This window comes from Panthera uncia, assembly GCF_023721935.1.
Source record: "Panthera uncia isolate 11264 chromosome A3 unlocalized genomic scaffold, Puncia_PCG_1.0 HiC_scaffold_11, whole genome shotgun sequence".
Taxonomy (NCBI): Eukaryota; Metazoa; Chordata; class Mammalia; order Carnivora; family Felidae; genus Panthera; species Panthera uncia.
In genome coordinates this window covers 29,256,898-29,272,215 of record NW_026057578.1, presented here as the reverse complement: position 1 = coordinate 29,272,215, position 15,318 = coordinate 29,256,898, and the positions used below count along the sequence as shown (strand labels likewise).

At 40.0% G+C, this 15,318-nt stretch overlaps 1 protein-coding gene across 2 annotated transcripts in view; it reads left to right on the top strand.

The window, feature by feature from the left end:
- The window catches only part of DNAAF9 (dynein axonemal assembly factor 9), a 130,377-nt gene that overhangs the window by 19,205 nt on the left and 95,854 nt on the right, over positions 1-15,318 (top strand). For both annotated transcript variants that reach the window (XM_049650041.1, XM_049650040.1), the window contains exons 3-7: positions 1,447-1,566; positions 5,209-5,333; positions 6,217-6,313; positions 7,181-7,287; positions 14,226-14,303. In XM_049650041.1, coding sequence (XP_049505998.1) covers positions 1,447-1,566; positions 5,209-5,333; positions 6,217-6,313; positions 7,181-7,287; positions 14,226-14,303 — 527 coding nt within the window. The remainder of the gene's footprint in view (positions 1-1,446; positions 1,567-5,208; positions 5,334-6,216; positions 6,314-7,180; positions 7,288-14,225; positions 14,304-15,318) is intronic.

Here is a 15,318-nt window from a genome sequence, read left to right as displayed (position 1 = left end):
CATCAGAATTGTTAACCTATAATACCCCATGAGAAACAACATTATCAGCTTAAGCACAGTGCCTATATATAGTTTCATTTGCCTTTAATTTTACATAGTCTTTTTCATGTTAACAGTTTATGCGGCTGGAATCCTTAGAGGTAGACATGCTGAAGCTAGGTCTGCCCAGGGGCGCCTGGGTGGCTCCGTCGGTTAAGTGCCGGCTTCAGCTTCGGCTCAGGTCATGATCTCACGGTTTGTGAGTTCAAGTCCCGCATTGGGCTCTGTGCTGACAGCTCAGAGCCTGGAGCCTGCTTCGGATTCTGTGACTCCTTCTCTCTGCCCCTCCCCTCCTCGTGCTCTGTCTCTCTCTGTCTCTCAAAAATAAATAAACATTGAAGCTAGGTCTGCCCAGTCCACTGTTTGTTTTTAACTCTGTAGCCCTTTAAATGTTGGGCCGTAGATAGCAGTCCATTCTGACTTTGATTCTTTTTCACCCCTCCCTTGGCTGAAGTGTTGAATGAGATAAACAGGGAGGGCTGTTCTCTTATAATCTCAACTGAGATGGGAGTTCTCTTACATTAGAAGTCCTCTGCCACAAGCAGTCCTGGGCCCCTCTGGTCTAAGTGACCGTTACTTTCTACCTTTCACTTGTCCCTTGTCCGGATGACCATTGACAGTCTTCTTTTCCAGGCTCCAGCCATGTTTCTATTCTTGGAGGTCTCTCTGCTCTAACTCCTTCCTCAGTCTCAACTAGACAGCTACTGCCTTGCCTGTGAGACATTCCTCTTGCCCAGAGCCATAGCTCTGGGCTTTCATAGATACTCAGGAACCAGGCAGTAGTGAAGGCAGTGTTGTTTAATTTCCTTTTGTCTCTGATCCAGCCCCACTAGACTGTAAGCGTCTTGAGGGCCGTTTGCAGTCATGTTCACCACACATTCCAGCATCTAGCACAGTGTAGACCTTGAGCCTGATAAATATTTGTGAAATGATAGGTGTCTGTGGTTCCATTCACTTGTCCTCTTTTTCACTTCTCTTAATTCTTTTCAAACCACCTTAATCTGTCTTTATTTGATACCCCATGTTTTGTTAAAGCTCTCTTTGAAAAGTGAATATTTTCTATCCCCCTATTCCAGCTGAACAGTATTCCACAGTATTTAAACAGGCACCAAAGGACCTAGACCATATTTTCTGCTTCATTCTATACTCAAAAATTGCCTTTTGGAAATTAATAGCTTCAATAATGTATATGGTTTAATTGTCTCAACTATATAGATCTTGAAATCCAAGTAAGAGTACTTGATGCTTCTTTCATAGGGTTGTTTAGTTTGGTTCCTGGCACAAAACTGGTATGAGCTTCTGCCTTTAACCTAACCATCAGGGTTTTGCTGAGCAGGGGCAAATTACTGGGACTTATTTGCTTCCCATAGTACAGTACCACTGATCAGAGCCTTCTTTGCCTTGCAGGAATCGATAGCAGGTACAATGAAGGCTGCAGAGAGCTGGCAAATTATCTTCTGTTTGGTTTGTACAATCAGAATGCAAGTGATTTTGAGAAAACAGGGTTTTCTGAAGAAGTTCTAGATGGTGAGTATATATAGTAGTAAATAGTGTGCTCCTATTGGTCACCTGCTGGTTGATAGAAGACTAGTGACCAGTAGTTTTCAGAATATGTTTAATGGGTAAATTAGTTTTAGGGGGAAAAATACATATCAGTTTGGTTTTATATTTTCTTGGCAAAGCACTAGTTTTCCCCTGAATTTCCCACTGCCTCTGTGTGCTGGGAGGTTCAGATTATGTGCTGTTGTCCTGTGAAAGCACATTCACTTGTGGGTAAAGGATGAGCCTGCAGGCTACTCCTACAAGGAAGACTTCATGTGGATCTTCAGCTTAGGAACAAAGGCTCTTTGTCCTGCTCCGTCTTTGGGAATTGTTTTCTGTGTGACTTTAATTCATGACGATGCCCATGACTACAATGGAGGCTTTCTGCTTACATTCCCCTTTCTTTAGCTCTGAGACACTCTCCCTGTGTTGATGCTGTTGTGGGCTGATGCCCAGGAGCTGTCTCTGATAGCACATACTTAGCATCATGACTTGTTTGCCAGATGGATCAGGAGACACAGGAATAGACAAATCAAACTGGACAAGAGACAGGCAGCTCTTGTGAAGCAGCTGGGGAGTGCATGAAAGCAAACATCTGATATTAAAGTAATCTTGCAGTGGATGTAGTGCAGTGGTTTTAAAGTGGGGCAGTTTTGGGGCACCTGGGTGGCTCAGTCAGTTAAGTGTCTGGACTCTTGGTTTTGACTCAGATTATGATTTTGTGGTTCATGAGTTTGAGCCCCCCATTGGCTCTGTGCTGACAGTGCGGACCCTGCTTAGGATCCTCTATCTCACCCTCCCTCTGCCCCTCCTGTCTGCATGCTCTCTCTCTCTCTTGCTCTCAAATTAAACTTTCAAAAAAAATTATAAAGTGGAAGCAGTTTTATTCCCCAAGGGACATTTGGCAATATCTGAAGACATTTTCAGTTGTCCCAGCTATTGTTGATGAACTGATGTTCAGTGACTGCTGAACATCTACAATGCACAGGACAGCCTTCCACAACAAAGAATGATCTGGTCTGAACTGTCAATAGTACCAAGGTTACAGAACCCTGGTCTACTGTTTGTGAAAATTCTTCTGTGGTAAAATCCTTAATAGTGTGTATCCTTATAGATTGATTAAAGATTTCGTTTTTATTAGGAAGTGCAGACAGAGCAGGCTTCACTTCCATTAAATTTCTTTCAATTTGGGGCACCTAGGTGGCTCAGTCGGTTAAGCGTTCAGTTCTTGATTTTGGCCCAGGTCATGATCTCATGGTTTGTGAGTTCCAGCCCCATGTGGGGCTCTGTGGTGACAGTGTAGAGTGGGCTTTGGATTCTCTCTCTGCCCCTCCCCTGCTCCTCCTCTCTCTCTCAAAATAAATAAATAAAATTAAAAAAATAATTTCTTTTAATTCAAATTTAGTTTCGGATTTTGATTTTTGAAAATGTTTCTTCATGCTGGACAGCATCTACTGGTTTAGAAAGAATTCATCTTGGCAGCTCATTTAGAGTTATAAAAAGACAGGTGCTCATACCAGCCATACATTTCACTGAAGCCAAGTTTGCTAAGGACAGTATGGTACTGAACTTAAGGAAAGTTTAAATCCTCAAAGGTGTGCTTTTTTGTTTATCATTGTCTTTATCCTGTCACCTGGCACAATGGGTATTTATGAAATGAGCATTTTCTTTGAAAGAATTCTTTGAAGAAAAATAAATCATTAATGAATTAAAAGTGAATTAATAACTTAATGTTTTAAATCCTAGTAATTGGCAAACTGAGATCACTGCATTTAAGCATCTACATTTTTTTTTGAAGTTTAATTTTTTAAAAGTTTATTTATTTATTTTGAGAGAGAGAGCACACAAACAGGGGTGGGATAGAGAGAGAGGGAGAGAGAGAGAATCCCAAGCAGGCTCTCCACTGTCAGTGCAGTGGGGCTCAAACCCACCAACCAGATCATGATCTGAGCTAAAATCAAGAGTCGGACACTCAACCGACTGAGCCACCCAGGTGCCCCTACTTTCTTTCTTTTTCTTTTTTTTTTAATTAAGTAGGCTCCATACCCATCATGGGGCTTGAACTCATGACTCTGAGATCAAGCGTTCCATGCTCTGTTGACTGAGCCAGTCAGGTACCCCTGTGCATCTACATTTTGATCTCTGTGAGAGGAAAAGAGGCCAACATGAAGGATTTATTAAAAAACAAAAACAAAAATTTTTAATGACATCAGAGTCCTATGAGATTCTGAAAATGCTTAATTAGGCTTAGTAGCTGTTGCATTATTTCTTTTATTGGATCCTAATTCCTTGTGGAGTGTTACACATTAGTGTAGTGCACAGTCTTAGGAAACCCTCAGGCTCTCCAGGTGATGTCAGTCTCTCTTCAGCACACGTTCTACAAGTAATTCAGGGCAAGGCTCTTATTAGAGGGCCTGTGTGAAGAGGACCAGCAGGGTGAGAGGGTACCCTTTTCCCATCTCTTGCCACCTTTTGGCTTTGGTGCTTAACTAAGAGTCAGCAGTGAATATGCTGCACCATACTGCATTCCCTAGGATACCCGGGTCTGGTCAGGTGTGGAGCACAGAGTGATTTTTGAAAAATCAAAGGCCAGCATCCTGGAGCTTTATTTCAAGAGGCCACCCATTGGTGTCATCAGCTGCAGTCAGTATTCATCGGGCTTAGGTTTTTGTAGAATATTGGCTGTCACACTGTGTTACTGTGTTGGCATTGTCCTAAACCTGCTGCTTCAGGTGTTCTCTGCCCCCACGCTTCTCTCACTTCCAGCCGCCTCCTGCAGCAACTTCCCTCGCGTCATCTTGTTAGAGAGATGCCTGAGATGGCTCTGAGGAGCCATGCAGTGAGCTCTGCTTTTCTTTTGGAAGTATGACTGCTTTCTCAGTCTTCAAACTTCTTTAATATTCCTGCCGCATTCCATGGCTCTTCTGTTAATTTACCTAAATTTATTCGTACTCTTGGAATTGTTTTATTTATTTGACCCAGCAACATCCGTGATTACCCCTTAAGTCTGTGAGCTGCTGATCTATTTATAGCAGCTTTGTCCACTTGCCTCTACTTCCTTCCTCCCAGCTTTTCCTGTGTACAAAGTTCACCCCAGTACATAGTAACGCTTCCCAGAGCTGAACAGTGACATCCTCAGGCCCATGATTGCCTTGAGTCAACAGCCAAGGGCTTTAGACACTGAGGTCTGCAGGAAAACCATCACTGGCCATAGTCGGTGATATTTCCTGCCTCAGTGGTGTTAGGCTGTGGCACATCCATTTGGTGTTTATCTCTGCAGCAAAACACCCAGCTAAGTCTGATACCATACATGTGACTGTGTTGAACTTTGCAAAAGCAGAACACTTTGAAGGCTGTTCTTTTGACTTATTCTGTGCCTGCATTGTCATAACCAGAGGGCCACAATGATTGGAGCATCGCGTGGGAACTAGAAAATCCTTGCTGTCCACACGTGAGTGTTCCACAGTCACTTTGAGGCACGTTGTCTACTTAAAGAATTTTTAGTTTAGAGTTTTGTTACCTTTTCTCTGAAATAGTTTTTTAATGGTTTTATTAATTAGGTGGACAGAAAATGTGCAAAAGAAATGCCTTTGACAATCTTGTGTTTTAAATTTGTTTTCCTTACAGATGTAATTATATTGGTAAAATCAGATAGTGTCCATCTGTACTGTAATCCTGTAAACTATCGCTATCTCTTACCCTATGTGGCACATTGGAGAAATCTGCATTTCCATTGCATGACCGAAAATGAGGTAAGGAGAAAAGATAGAACAGGCACTTAGAGACACTCTAAGGATATTCTTCAAAAAAAGTGTAGATCTGGACCAGGAGGCCCCTTAAAAAAATCACTTTGCAGGATGTGGTTACACAAAAAAAGTTACTTGTTTTAGTGGAACTTCTCATAATTCATTATGAGGCTACCTTATAGATAAATTGTATGCCTGACAGAGACAAAAAGGACTCTTCAGATTGGGACCTAGTCGTAGGCTTGTGACCCTAGCTTCCTGTCCTACTTGTTCATCACCAGCCTGAGCCCATTCTCTCAGAGGACTAGTGCCACGGACTGCCTCAGGAGAGTTTGATAAGCTTTGTGACATTTCTGTGTTTGGATTTCTTGGTATTTGTTTGTTTTGGGGTTCTTTTCAGGTGTTTGGCTGGAAATCAAATTGGGACTTGAGATTTAGGATTTCATAGAAATTGTGACCTGATGTGGGTTAAAAACTCTTCTTTCTTTTTTTTTTTTAATGTTAAAGATGTTTGTTATAAATTGTAAGCAGTCACTAAAATAACACAACAGACTTCTAATACAAGAAGAAAAATAGAATGGAATCGCAAAATATACTGATGTACAGTTGGCCCTTGAACAACATGGGAAGCACCCTTCTTTCCATGTGAGCGTTTGGGGAATTTTGGAGGCAAATGTTATCTCTTGCATTTAGGTATCTGATCTATTTTGAGTTGGTTTTTATGTGTGGTGTAAGGCAACACAAGAAGTTGGCTTTGGAAACACCCTCTTGGGTGCAGTCCTCTATAAATGTCATTTGCCATAACTCTGATTGATAAAATACCGAGGAAATAGGGGATTTTGCATGATGTCACCTGAGAGCCTGTTTTCCTTTCAATTTCCCTCTTTAGTATGAAGATGAGGAAGCTGCAGAAGAATTTAAAATTGCCAGCTTTGTGGACATGGTTCGAGACTGTAGTAGAATTGGCATTCCTTACAGCTCCCAAGGTGAGTATCTGACAGCAAGCCCTATTAGAACTTTGCTTGGATGATGTGTGAATCCAGTGTTTCTACCTCCCCCTTCCATTGGAGGCATTCACCTGGGAAACCCATTGATCTATTTTTACTAAAGGCAGAGGATCAAACAGAATGAAATTTGGGGATTTTTCTGTGCAAGCTGGTTACTTATAACTGTAGTTTCTAAAAAACACAGCAGGCCATCTATTCAGAAGGAAGAACTGATAAGGGATTTACCACACTTGCCGTCTAGCTGTGCCATTTGCTACTGTATGTAGAGTATAGCTGTGGAGCCTCTTGGTAATAAGAAATAGTAGCTGTTAAAAATATGCTGACAGAGAGGCTGAAAAATGTGTAAAAATAAAGGAAAAAGTCAACACATTTAGCAGTACTTATATCTTATTTTTTTCTTAAACTTTGCACATTGGAGCTATTGCTGCAAGAAAGGAAAATTTTTGATTTGGTAATTTTCCCTTAAGGAAGTTGATTGGCTATGTTTCTTAAGGGTGGGAAGAGCCGAGTTGGGGTCTGTTAATAATTATATCTGCTAAGTGATGCAAGTCAGATGTAATAGGCCACTATTTATTCGTTAACTTACTTGCTTACTTAGGAAACCAGAGTGTGCTATACTATAGAGAAATCTGAATTTATGTAGCTTGTTATGGTTTGCATTTTCTTTGACTTTCATTTTTAATTTCTAGTTTTAATATCTAAGCATTTTATCTGTTTTACTTTTATTCTGCTAAATGTGACCGTAATGAACTTGTGAGAGATGCCTGGGTAACCACTTAAGATCAGGTTTAGACTGTTATATCCAGGATGGTATTTGATACATGTTGTTGTATTTGATTCCTCTAGGTCACTTGCAGATATTTGATATGTTTGTAGTAGAGAAGTGGCCAATTGTACAGGCCTTTGCACTTGAGGGCATTGGAGGGGATGGATTTTTTACCATGAAATATGAGGTATGTATGAAAGACAGTATGCCTGGCTTTTATCTGCCACCTGCAATCTTTATGAAGGACCCCCACATTGTGATTGTGCATCATTATAACACTGAAAAGCTAATAGTGACCTCTCAAGAGTATGGAGCAAGTTAAAAGACTTGAAATGGAAAATAGTTGTTGTTTAAAGCTGGTCCCCAAACAGAACTCATATGTCCTTTCTTCTAGGAGTTTCTCTCTGTCCTCCTTTCTCTCTTTTCCCCATTCTGATACCATTGTTCTTCCAGTCTACTCTTGTAGCATCCTAGGCTGAATCCTCTTACAGCTTTTTTTTTTTTTGTCCTATGTTATACATTTTCCACACACCCCTGTTCATGTATCCACCTGCCCTTGGTCTCTGGACTGGAAGCTCCTTGAGAACAAAAATAGTCTTTTCATTGTTGTGGTTTGTATCTCAGAAATTCATATAACTTGAGAACTATTCAAGAGCAATGAAAAGGACAGTGCAAAATTTTGTCTAAGTACAATATACTAGAGGAATAAAAGGGTTATCTTTTGTGTTAAGAACAGTGTCTTTTATTTCAATATTTCTTTTATCTAGGAGATGACCCATAAATATTTGTTAAGTGAATTGATGAATGAGTCTGGGAGAGGGGGTCATCCAGAGTGCATATTAAGGAGGATGGCCTGGTAGGCTAGCAGCATCCCCAGAAGCATCCACGGGCCTCTAAAGGATCCTCAGTGAGATGACCAGCCCCCAGCACAGAAATAGGGAGTGAGTATTGACATGCTCAGAATGGGGACATACTATTGGGCATAGAGTAAGTGGGACCTTTGGAAGCATGACCCAGGGCTAATTGCTACCCCTCCTTTCCAAGAAGTAGCAGAATCCCTAGGAAGTGAGTGGGTGCTTGCCTGGTAGACTCCCTAATATGGAAGAAACATGGGCTATAGGGTTGAAGAGAAGCACACCACTTGACTCCACTTTTCCTGCTCCAAAACTGTAGTATTCTCACATTGACTACAACAGCAGAAGTTATTAGTAAACAAGGCTGTGGGAGCTGCTCCCGCTAGGAAGTAATGCTCTCTAATTTAGAAGAGTAAGGGCTTGAAGGGGGCAAGCCATAGGAGGTAGAGAGGAAGCTTAAAATTTTTAGCAATAATGCTAATATTTATTTTTAATTAATTGTATAAAATGGGCATTTATAGTGTCTCCTATATGCCAGGCACTGTTCTAAGCACTTCATATGAGTTGGCTGTAATTCTTACAAAAGAACCCTCTGAAGTAGGTACTATTAGTTCCTATTCTACAGAGAGGTTAAATGAATTTCCCAAAAGCACAGAGCTAGTAGCTGGTGAGGGGCAGGGGTGGGGCCAAATCCAGAGGGTCTGGCTTCAGAGCCTGTGCTCCTAAGCCCTGTGCTGTGGGTAGATTAGCATGAAAAAGCAGTACACTAGGAGGTCGCAGGGTTCTTGCAGACCACATGTGGCAGGCCTTTCTGGCTCCTGCCTTGAGGAGCATTACACTGTGCAGACAGATCCAAAAGGCACAAAATCCCCTTCTAAAAAACCTTTATGAGGTAATGTAGATCTTTTCTGTAGGGTGGAAGAAACCACACACACCATGTAGTCGGGCTACTATAAGTCTTCTCTCAAGATCCCTTTCTCCAGATTCTTCCCTTCTTTGTAGTTGCTAATTGTCATTCTCTCCAATACTTTTCCTGTTGTTGTCCATCTCGTTCTCTCCCCCACCCCCACCCCAGTTCTCTTCCTTATCGGCCTTTAGGATATGGAGCAGTACTCCACTCTGAGTCACATACCTAAGGCCTGATAACTGTCTGAGCCAGAAATACTTTTGCATCATTTGAAGGTCAAGAGAAGGAGAACTACGGACACTAGAAACTTAATTTTATTAAAAATTTCTGTTTTGTTGTATGTCCACACCCAGAACAAAGTCATTAACCCAGAGGTTGCTATGTCCCTGATGTAGTAGGTGCCAGCATGAGAGAGGAAACCAGACCCACATAACTTACACTTGGCATTTAGGCTGGATCAAACTCAGTTATGAGATAGAGAACTCTTCCTGGGAAGCAGCACAGGGAAGTTCCTCTGCTGGGGCTTTCCCTGCCTTCGGCTTCCTCCTCCTTAACTCTCCAGCTGCTGGAGCTGTGACCTAGTAAAGTAAATTTACATCAGCTAGCTCCCAAGGAGAGGATTCTAATAGCAAACTTCTGAATAATGAGAGTAACCATAGAACAAACATTCATTTACCTTTTTATGGACAAACAGAAGATGTTCGTATTGAAAGGTGGAATGAAACTTAACGAATAAGATTCAACAAAATATAGGAAGGAAACCATAGCATATTAGATGCAGAGATAAGCGTGCTTTTTAAAAACGGCTTCTCCAGGAAATAAAATAAAAATGAGAAAAAAGATGATCTCTTTTGTACCTGTTAAGAATGGGTAAATTGTAAAGAGACGCCTGGGTGGCTCAGTTAGTTAAGCGTCTGACTTCTGATTTCCACTCAGGTCATGATCTCAAAGTTTGGTGAGTTCAAGCCCCATGTTGAGCTCTGTACTGACTCTGCAGAGCCTGCTGGGGATTCTCTCTCTCTCTCTCTCTCTCTCTCTCTCTCTCTCTCTGTCTCTGTCTCTCTGCCTTTCCCCTGCTCATACTCTGTCTCTCTCAAAATAAACTTTAAAAATTAAAAAAGAAAAAAAAGAATGGAATTTGTAAAAAGAGAAATGATAGGTAGGACACACAGAATTAAAAAGGGAGATGGATGACATGAGGAAATGTTATGTCTCAAAATTAATAGTAGAGTTAACGTTTGCATTTAAAATTAGAAATTTAATTCAGCACCCTCAAAAAATCAAATCAGTTGACATTTGAAAAGCTGTTCCAGGTTACAGAGAAAGGGGCCAAATATATTAAATCAGTCTATTGAGATTTAGAATGTAAGGGAGTAGGGATCCTGAATAACCACCTGCTGGCTGTCTGCTCTCCCTAAAAAAACTTTCTGGTAGTTGACCAGCTCTGCTGAAAGCATGAAGCTTCCAATTAGCCTTTCCATTTTGAAATAAAAACAGGCAACCAAAGATCACCAGACATTTGCTTTAAATACCTGTAACTTTAAAGGAAAAGATCAAGATTTTTTTTTTTTTAAAGACAGTGGGTAAGACCCAAAGATAATTAAGATATAGAGGAAAATTTAAGACCTAAAACTCCACTTTGGATGCCCAGACAAGATTTGGTGACCATAGAACAAGTGTTATGTTGTCATAAATTAACATGACGAAAATAAGAGCTCTGGGAAATTATAATTAATAAAATTAATAGAGGGGCTGGGAGGTAAAGTTAGGAAATTTTCTAAAAATGTAAAATTTAAAAATCAAGGAGACAGAATATATGAGATAAAAATTAAAAGACATAGAGAACTGTTCCAAGAAGTCTGATATACAAGTTGGAGTTGCAGAAAGTTAGAGCAGAGGTATCAGGAGGGAGAAGATTTTTTAAAAGAATAAACAATTTCCAGTGATAAAGAGAATACAACTTTTAAATTAAATGACTTAAATATAAATGAAGAAAAAAAACCTTAAATCTATCTATGCCTTTTTTGAACACTAAGAATAAAAGAATATCACAGCTTCCAGAAGAAAAAAATAAATCACCTACATAAGGCAATAGGAACCAGATTTCTCTCCTTCCCAAAACAACCCAACCTAACCAAACCAAAAGAACAAACAAGAAACAAAATATGTTTTCAAGACACTAGGCATCAGACACTGAGAAATAGTGATTCCCTGAGAAATAGAAATAAACAAGGTCAGGGGCACCTAGATGGCTCAGTCGGTTCAGCGAGCAACTCTTGATCTCAGCTCGGGTCATGATCTCATGGTTCATGAGCTCGAGCCCCTCATCAGGCTCTGTGCTGGCAGTGCAGAGCCTGCTTGGGATTCTCTTTCTTCCTCTCTTTGCCCCTCCCCTGCTCGAGCTCTTTCTCTCTCTCTCAAGATAAATAAATAAACGTTAAAAAAAAAAAAAAAAAAAGGCAAGCACAGCCCCATGATTTTGCTAGCTTAGTAATTTGAGAAAAATTTTCAGGCCATGGCATTGGGAGGGGGATACCCATGTGAATCCTAGTGTATTTCCTGAGTTGAGAAGATGCAGTGAAGGGTCTGGTAAGAGAGCAGCTAGAGTACTAAAAAGGAAAATGCCCAGAGAGAGAACACCAAAGGTCTGCCAAGATTTCCCTGCCCCTCCCCCCCATCCCAAGTATTCAAGAGTATTGATCAATTAATCCATGTGTCAGGTAACTAACAAAGGCAAGAGTTAAACAAAAGACATCTGGGGGTACCTGGGTGGCTCAGTCTGTTAAGTGACCGACTTCGGCTCAGGTCATGATCTCACGGTTTGTGAGTTCGAGCCCCGTGTTGGGCTCTGTGCTGACAGCTCAGAGCCTGGAGCCTGCTTCTGATTCTGTGTCTCCCTCTCTCTCTGCCCCGCCCCCATTCATGCTCTGTCTTTCTCTGTCTCAGAAATAAATAAACATTAAAAAAAAAAAAAAAAGACATCTGAAAAGTAATCCAGAACAGTGCCTGATACATGCTAAGGGCTGGGAACAGTTAGACTGGAAAAACACATAATTCAAAGGGCACTGAGTAGAGTCCTCAGAAGGGTTTTGTCTCAGTAATGGAGAATAGTCACCCCTAAACTGAGCACTGCTCTAGACCTCCTAAAAATTCATAAAAGCAAGATCTAAAGGGATCAAACTGTTTCCAAGTAACTTAACTGCATTCCAGAACAAAGCACAAGAATATTTATAGGAATACAAAAATACGTAGTCTCCAACAAGGTGAAATTCACAATGTCTAGCATCCAAAGATTATCCGCTTTACAAAGAAATGGGAAAACATGACCGATAATAAGGTAATCATTCAAAATTGACCTAGAAGTGACAGAAATGTTAGAATTAGCAAAGAACATTAAAATAGTTATTCTAACTGTATTTCATATTTTCAAGAAGCTAGGAGGAAAATTGAACTTGTTGAACAGAGAGAGAAAATTTTCAAAAGACCCAAATTGAGCTTCTGGAGGTAAAAACTACATTGTCTGAGATGGGAGAGGTTTTAACAATAGATTAGACACTGCAGAAGAAAAGATTAGTGAATTTGAAGCTATAGCAGTAGAAACTATCAAGGTAAAGCATGGAGAGAGTGAAGAATCCAAAAGAATGGAAAGAGCATTAATGAGCTGTCAGTCAGGCCTGAGGACAGAATAAAGACATTTTAAAACTAAAAAACTTTTGCCTTCTGAAAAGATATTGGAGGGGCACCTGGGTGGCTCAGTCGGTTGAGCATCCGACTCTTGATTTCAGCTCAGCTCACGGTTCGTGAGATTGAGCCCTGTGTTGGGCTCTTCCTTGACAATAGAGAACCTGCTTGGGATTCTCTCTCTGCCCTTCCCCGCCCCTCAAAAATAAATAAATATTTTTAAAAAAGCTATTTGAGGATGTACTCCTGTAAACAAGTGAGTTAATTAAGAAAGAGAGAAGTAAGCCCTGGAACCAAATCCATCACCTGAAAGCTTCAGGATGATAGCAAAGAGAACTCTCAAAGCAAAAGTTGTAGTTGCACAGCAAGCTTACATAACAGCCAGACCAGAATGAGGTAAGAAAAAGAATTATTAGATTATCTGATATGTTTAAGTCATTGGTTATCAGTCAAGATGATTTTGTTGCCCCTTCCCCAACATCCCACCTCTGAAACATTTTACAGTGTTTGGAATTACTTTTGGATTGTCTGGGGGTAGCAGTGTTACAGGCATCTAGTGAGTAAAAGCCAGCGATGCTGCTAAGCCTCCTACAATGCATAGGGAAGTGCCTCACAGCAAAGAAATATCTGGCCCCAAATGATAGTAGTGTTGATGTTTAGAAACCCTAGTGTAAACATAGCTAATTGGGTGGGACAATTAGAAAAAACTTCAGGGTTGATTTTGATTTTAACCGCACAAGTGAAAAAAAATGACTCTGTCGGTAGCCCTAAGAAAAATAAAATTGGTTTAAGAATGCAACTAGGAGTATAGCATACATGTTCCTATAGTAAATAATGTATGTATGATCTTAATGTTATAAATCGTAATTACTGGTATAATTAAAAAATCATGATATTAGATGATGTTAGGGTATAGGTATGTGGAGAAAAAGTGTGAGAATAGGGATGGTTAATATTTAATTTCTAAATTGAGAAATCAAATAGTGATAGAAGCATGTTATATCAAAATTTGGAGGTAACTACCAGAAAGAAAATGTTAAGAGACTTGTGAGTGATAGCCTCTGTGACAGTGGAGGTTTGGAGAAAGATTGGAGTAGGCGAGTCACATGTTTTATTCTAAGCCTTTAGTACTATTTGATTTTTTTTAAACCATGAGCATGTATTATTTTATTTTATTTTATTTTATTTTATTTTATTTTATTTTTTTATTATATATATATTTTTTATTTATTTTTTAATATATGAAATTTACTGTCAAATTGGTTTCCATACAACACCCAGTGCTCATCCCAAAAGGTGCCCTCCTCACTACCCATCACCCACCCTGCCCTCCCTCCCACCCCCCATCATCAACCCTCAGTTTGTTCTCAGTTTTTAACAGTCTCTTAGAGCATGTATTATTTTAATTAAAAAACTTAAGCAAAGGCAAATAAATGTGTGTATGTACATATATGTATATGTACTTATCATTGAAGATAGTCAAAAGATGTACCAAAGTTTCTGTAAAGTTAGTTTCCTTCAGTTGGATAGCATTTATTAATATGTATTGTTCTAATATAATTGATAAAAGTTTGATTTATTAGTCTAATCACTTAGTTTTCACCAAGATAGTCATTTCTGATAAATCTGATTGTTATAGTGATATTGACTCAGTTGTTTCAATGTTTTTGCCCTATGTTGCAGCTGCAGGATGTGAGTTTGAATCTATGGAACGTCTACAGCAAGATGGATCCTATGTCTCTGGAGAGTTTGCTTTCAGAAGTAAGGAGCCTAACTATATATTTAACTTATAAATATTACAGCCAGCTCACTTATCCACTAACAGTATTTGAAGAAATGCAAGAGATATTTTTGTCTGAACAGTTTCTTCCCAGACTGTTATCTTGAACTCCTTGGGAGTAGAAGTGGACCTGGAAAAGTGATACTGCCTCTTTTGCTGTGAGGAAACCTCACCTGAGGCGAAGCCAAAGCTGCCTACCAGGGTTTACATTTCCACCTAAAGACATTCTCTCGGTTGGGCTGGACTTTAGACAAACAATACAGAGGATGTCTTTTTGTACTCTTTCTCTGTGACAAAAAGAAAGCAAAGATGGGGTTGGGCTTAAACAAATTAAGAATTAGAGCAGAGGTCAGCACATGTAGGCTTTGTGTGCCCTCCATCTCTGTTAGAACTACTCGGCAGTGCTATTGTAGCCTGAGAGCACCCGTGGACAGTGCTTAAATGAATGGGGGTGTCTGTGTTCCAAGGAGACTTTATTTTAAAAAATATGTGGCCTGCCCACAAGCCATAACTTGTTGATTCCTGGATTAGAGGGTCGGGCGTTAACTGTTCATCTGAACTTGGAAGAAAACATGAAGTTGGGTGGAACACTTTGCAGTGAGGAGCAACGGATAAAACTAAGGCTCTGGGAATACTTGCTGTGGTGAAGCAGCTCAGCAGTATCTCTCAGTGGCCATGGCTAGATATGCATAGAAGAAGAACAGTGTGTAGCGTTTTAATTAATTTAGTTATATTATTAAAACCCAATGAAAATAACAAAAATGAAAACTGCAGACCGGTCTCACTTATCCATGTTGATGCCTGTATTTTAAGTAAAATATTAGCAAATAGAATCCAGTACCATGTCAGAGTATTCCCTGATGAAACAGAGCTTAACAAGGGTACAATATTTGGTTTAGTGTCAGGAAACCTATTAGTGTAATCACTATACTAATTTTTCTCCTTGGAACGATTTGTGATGATTCCATAGGTATCTAAAAGGCATTTGATAAAATT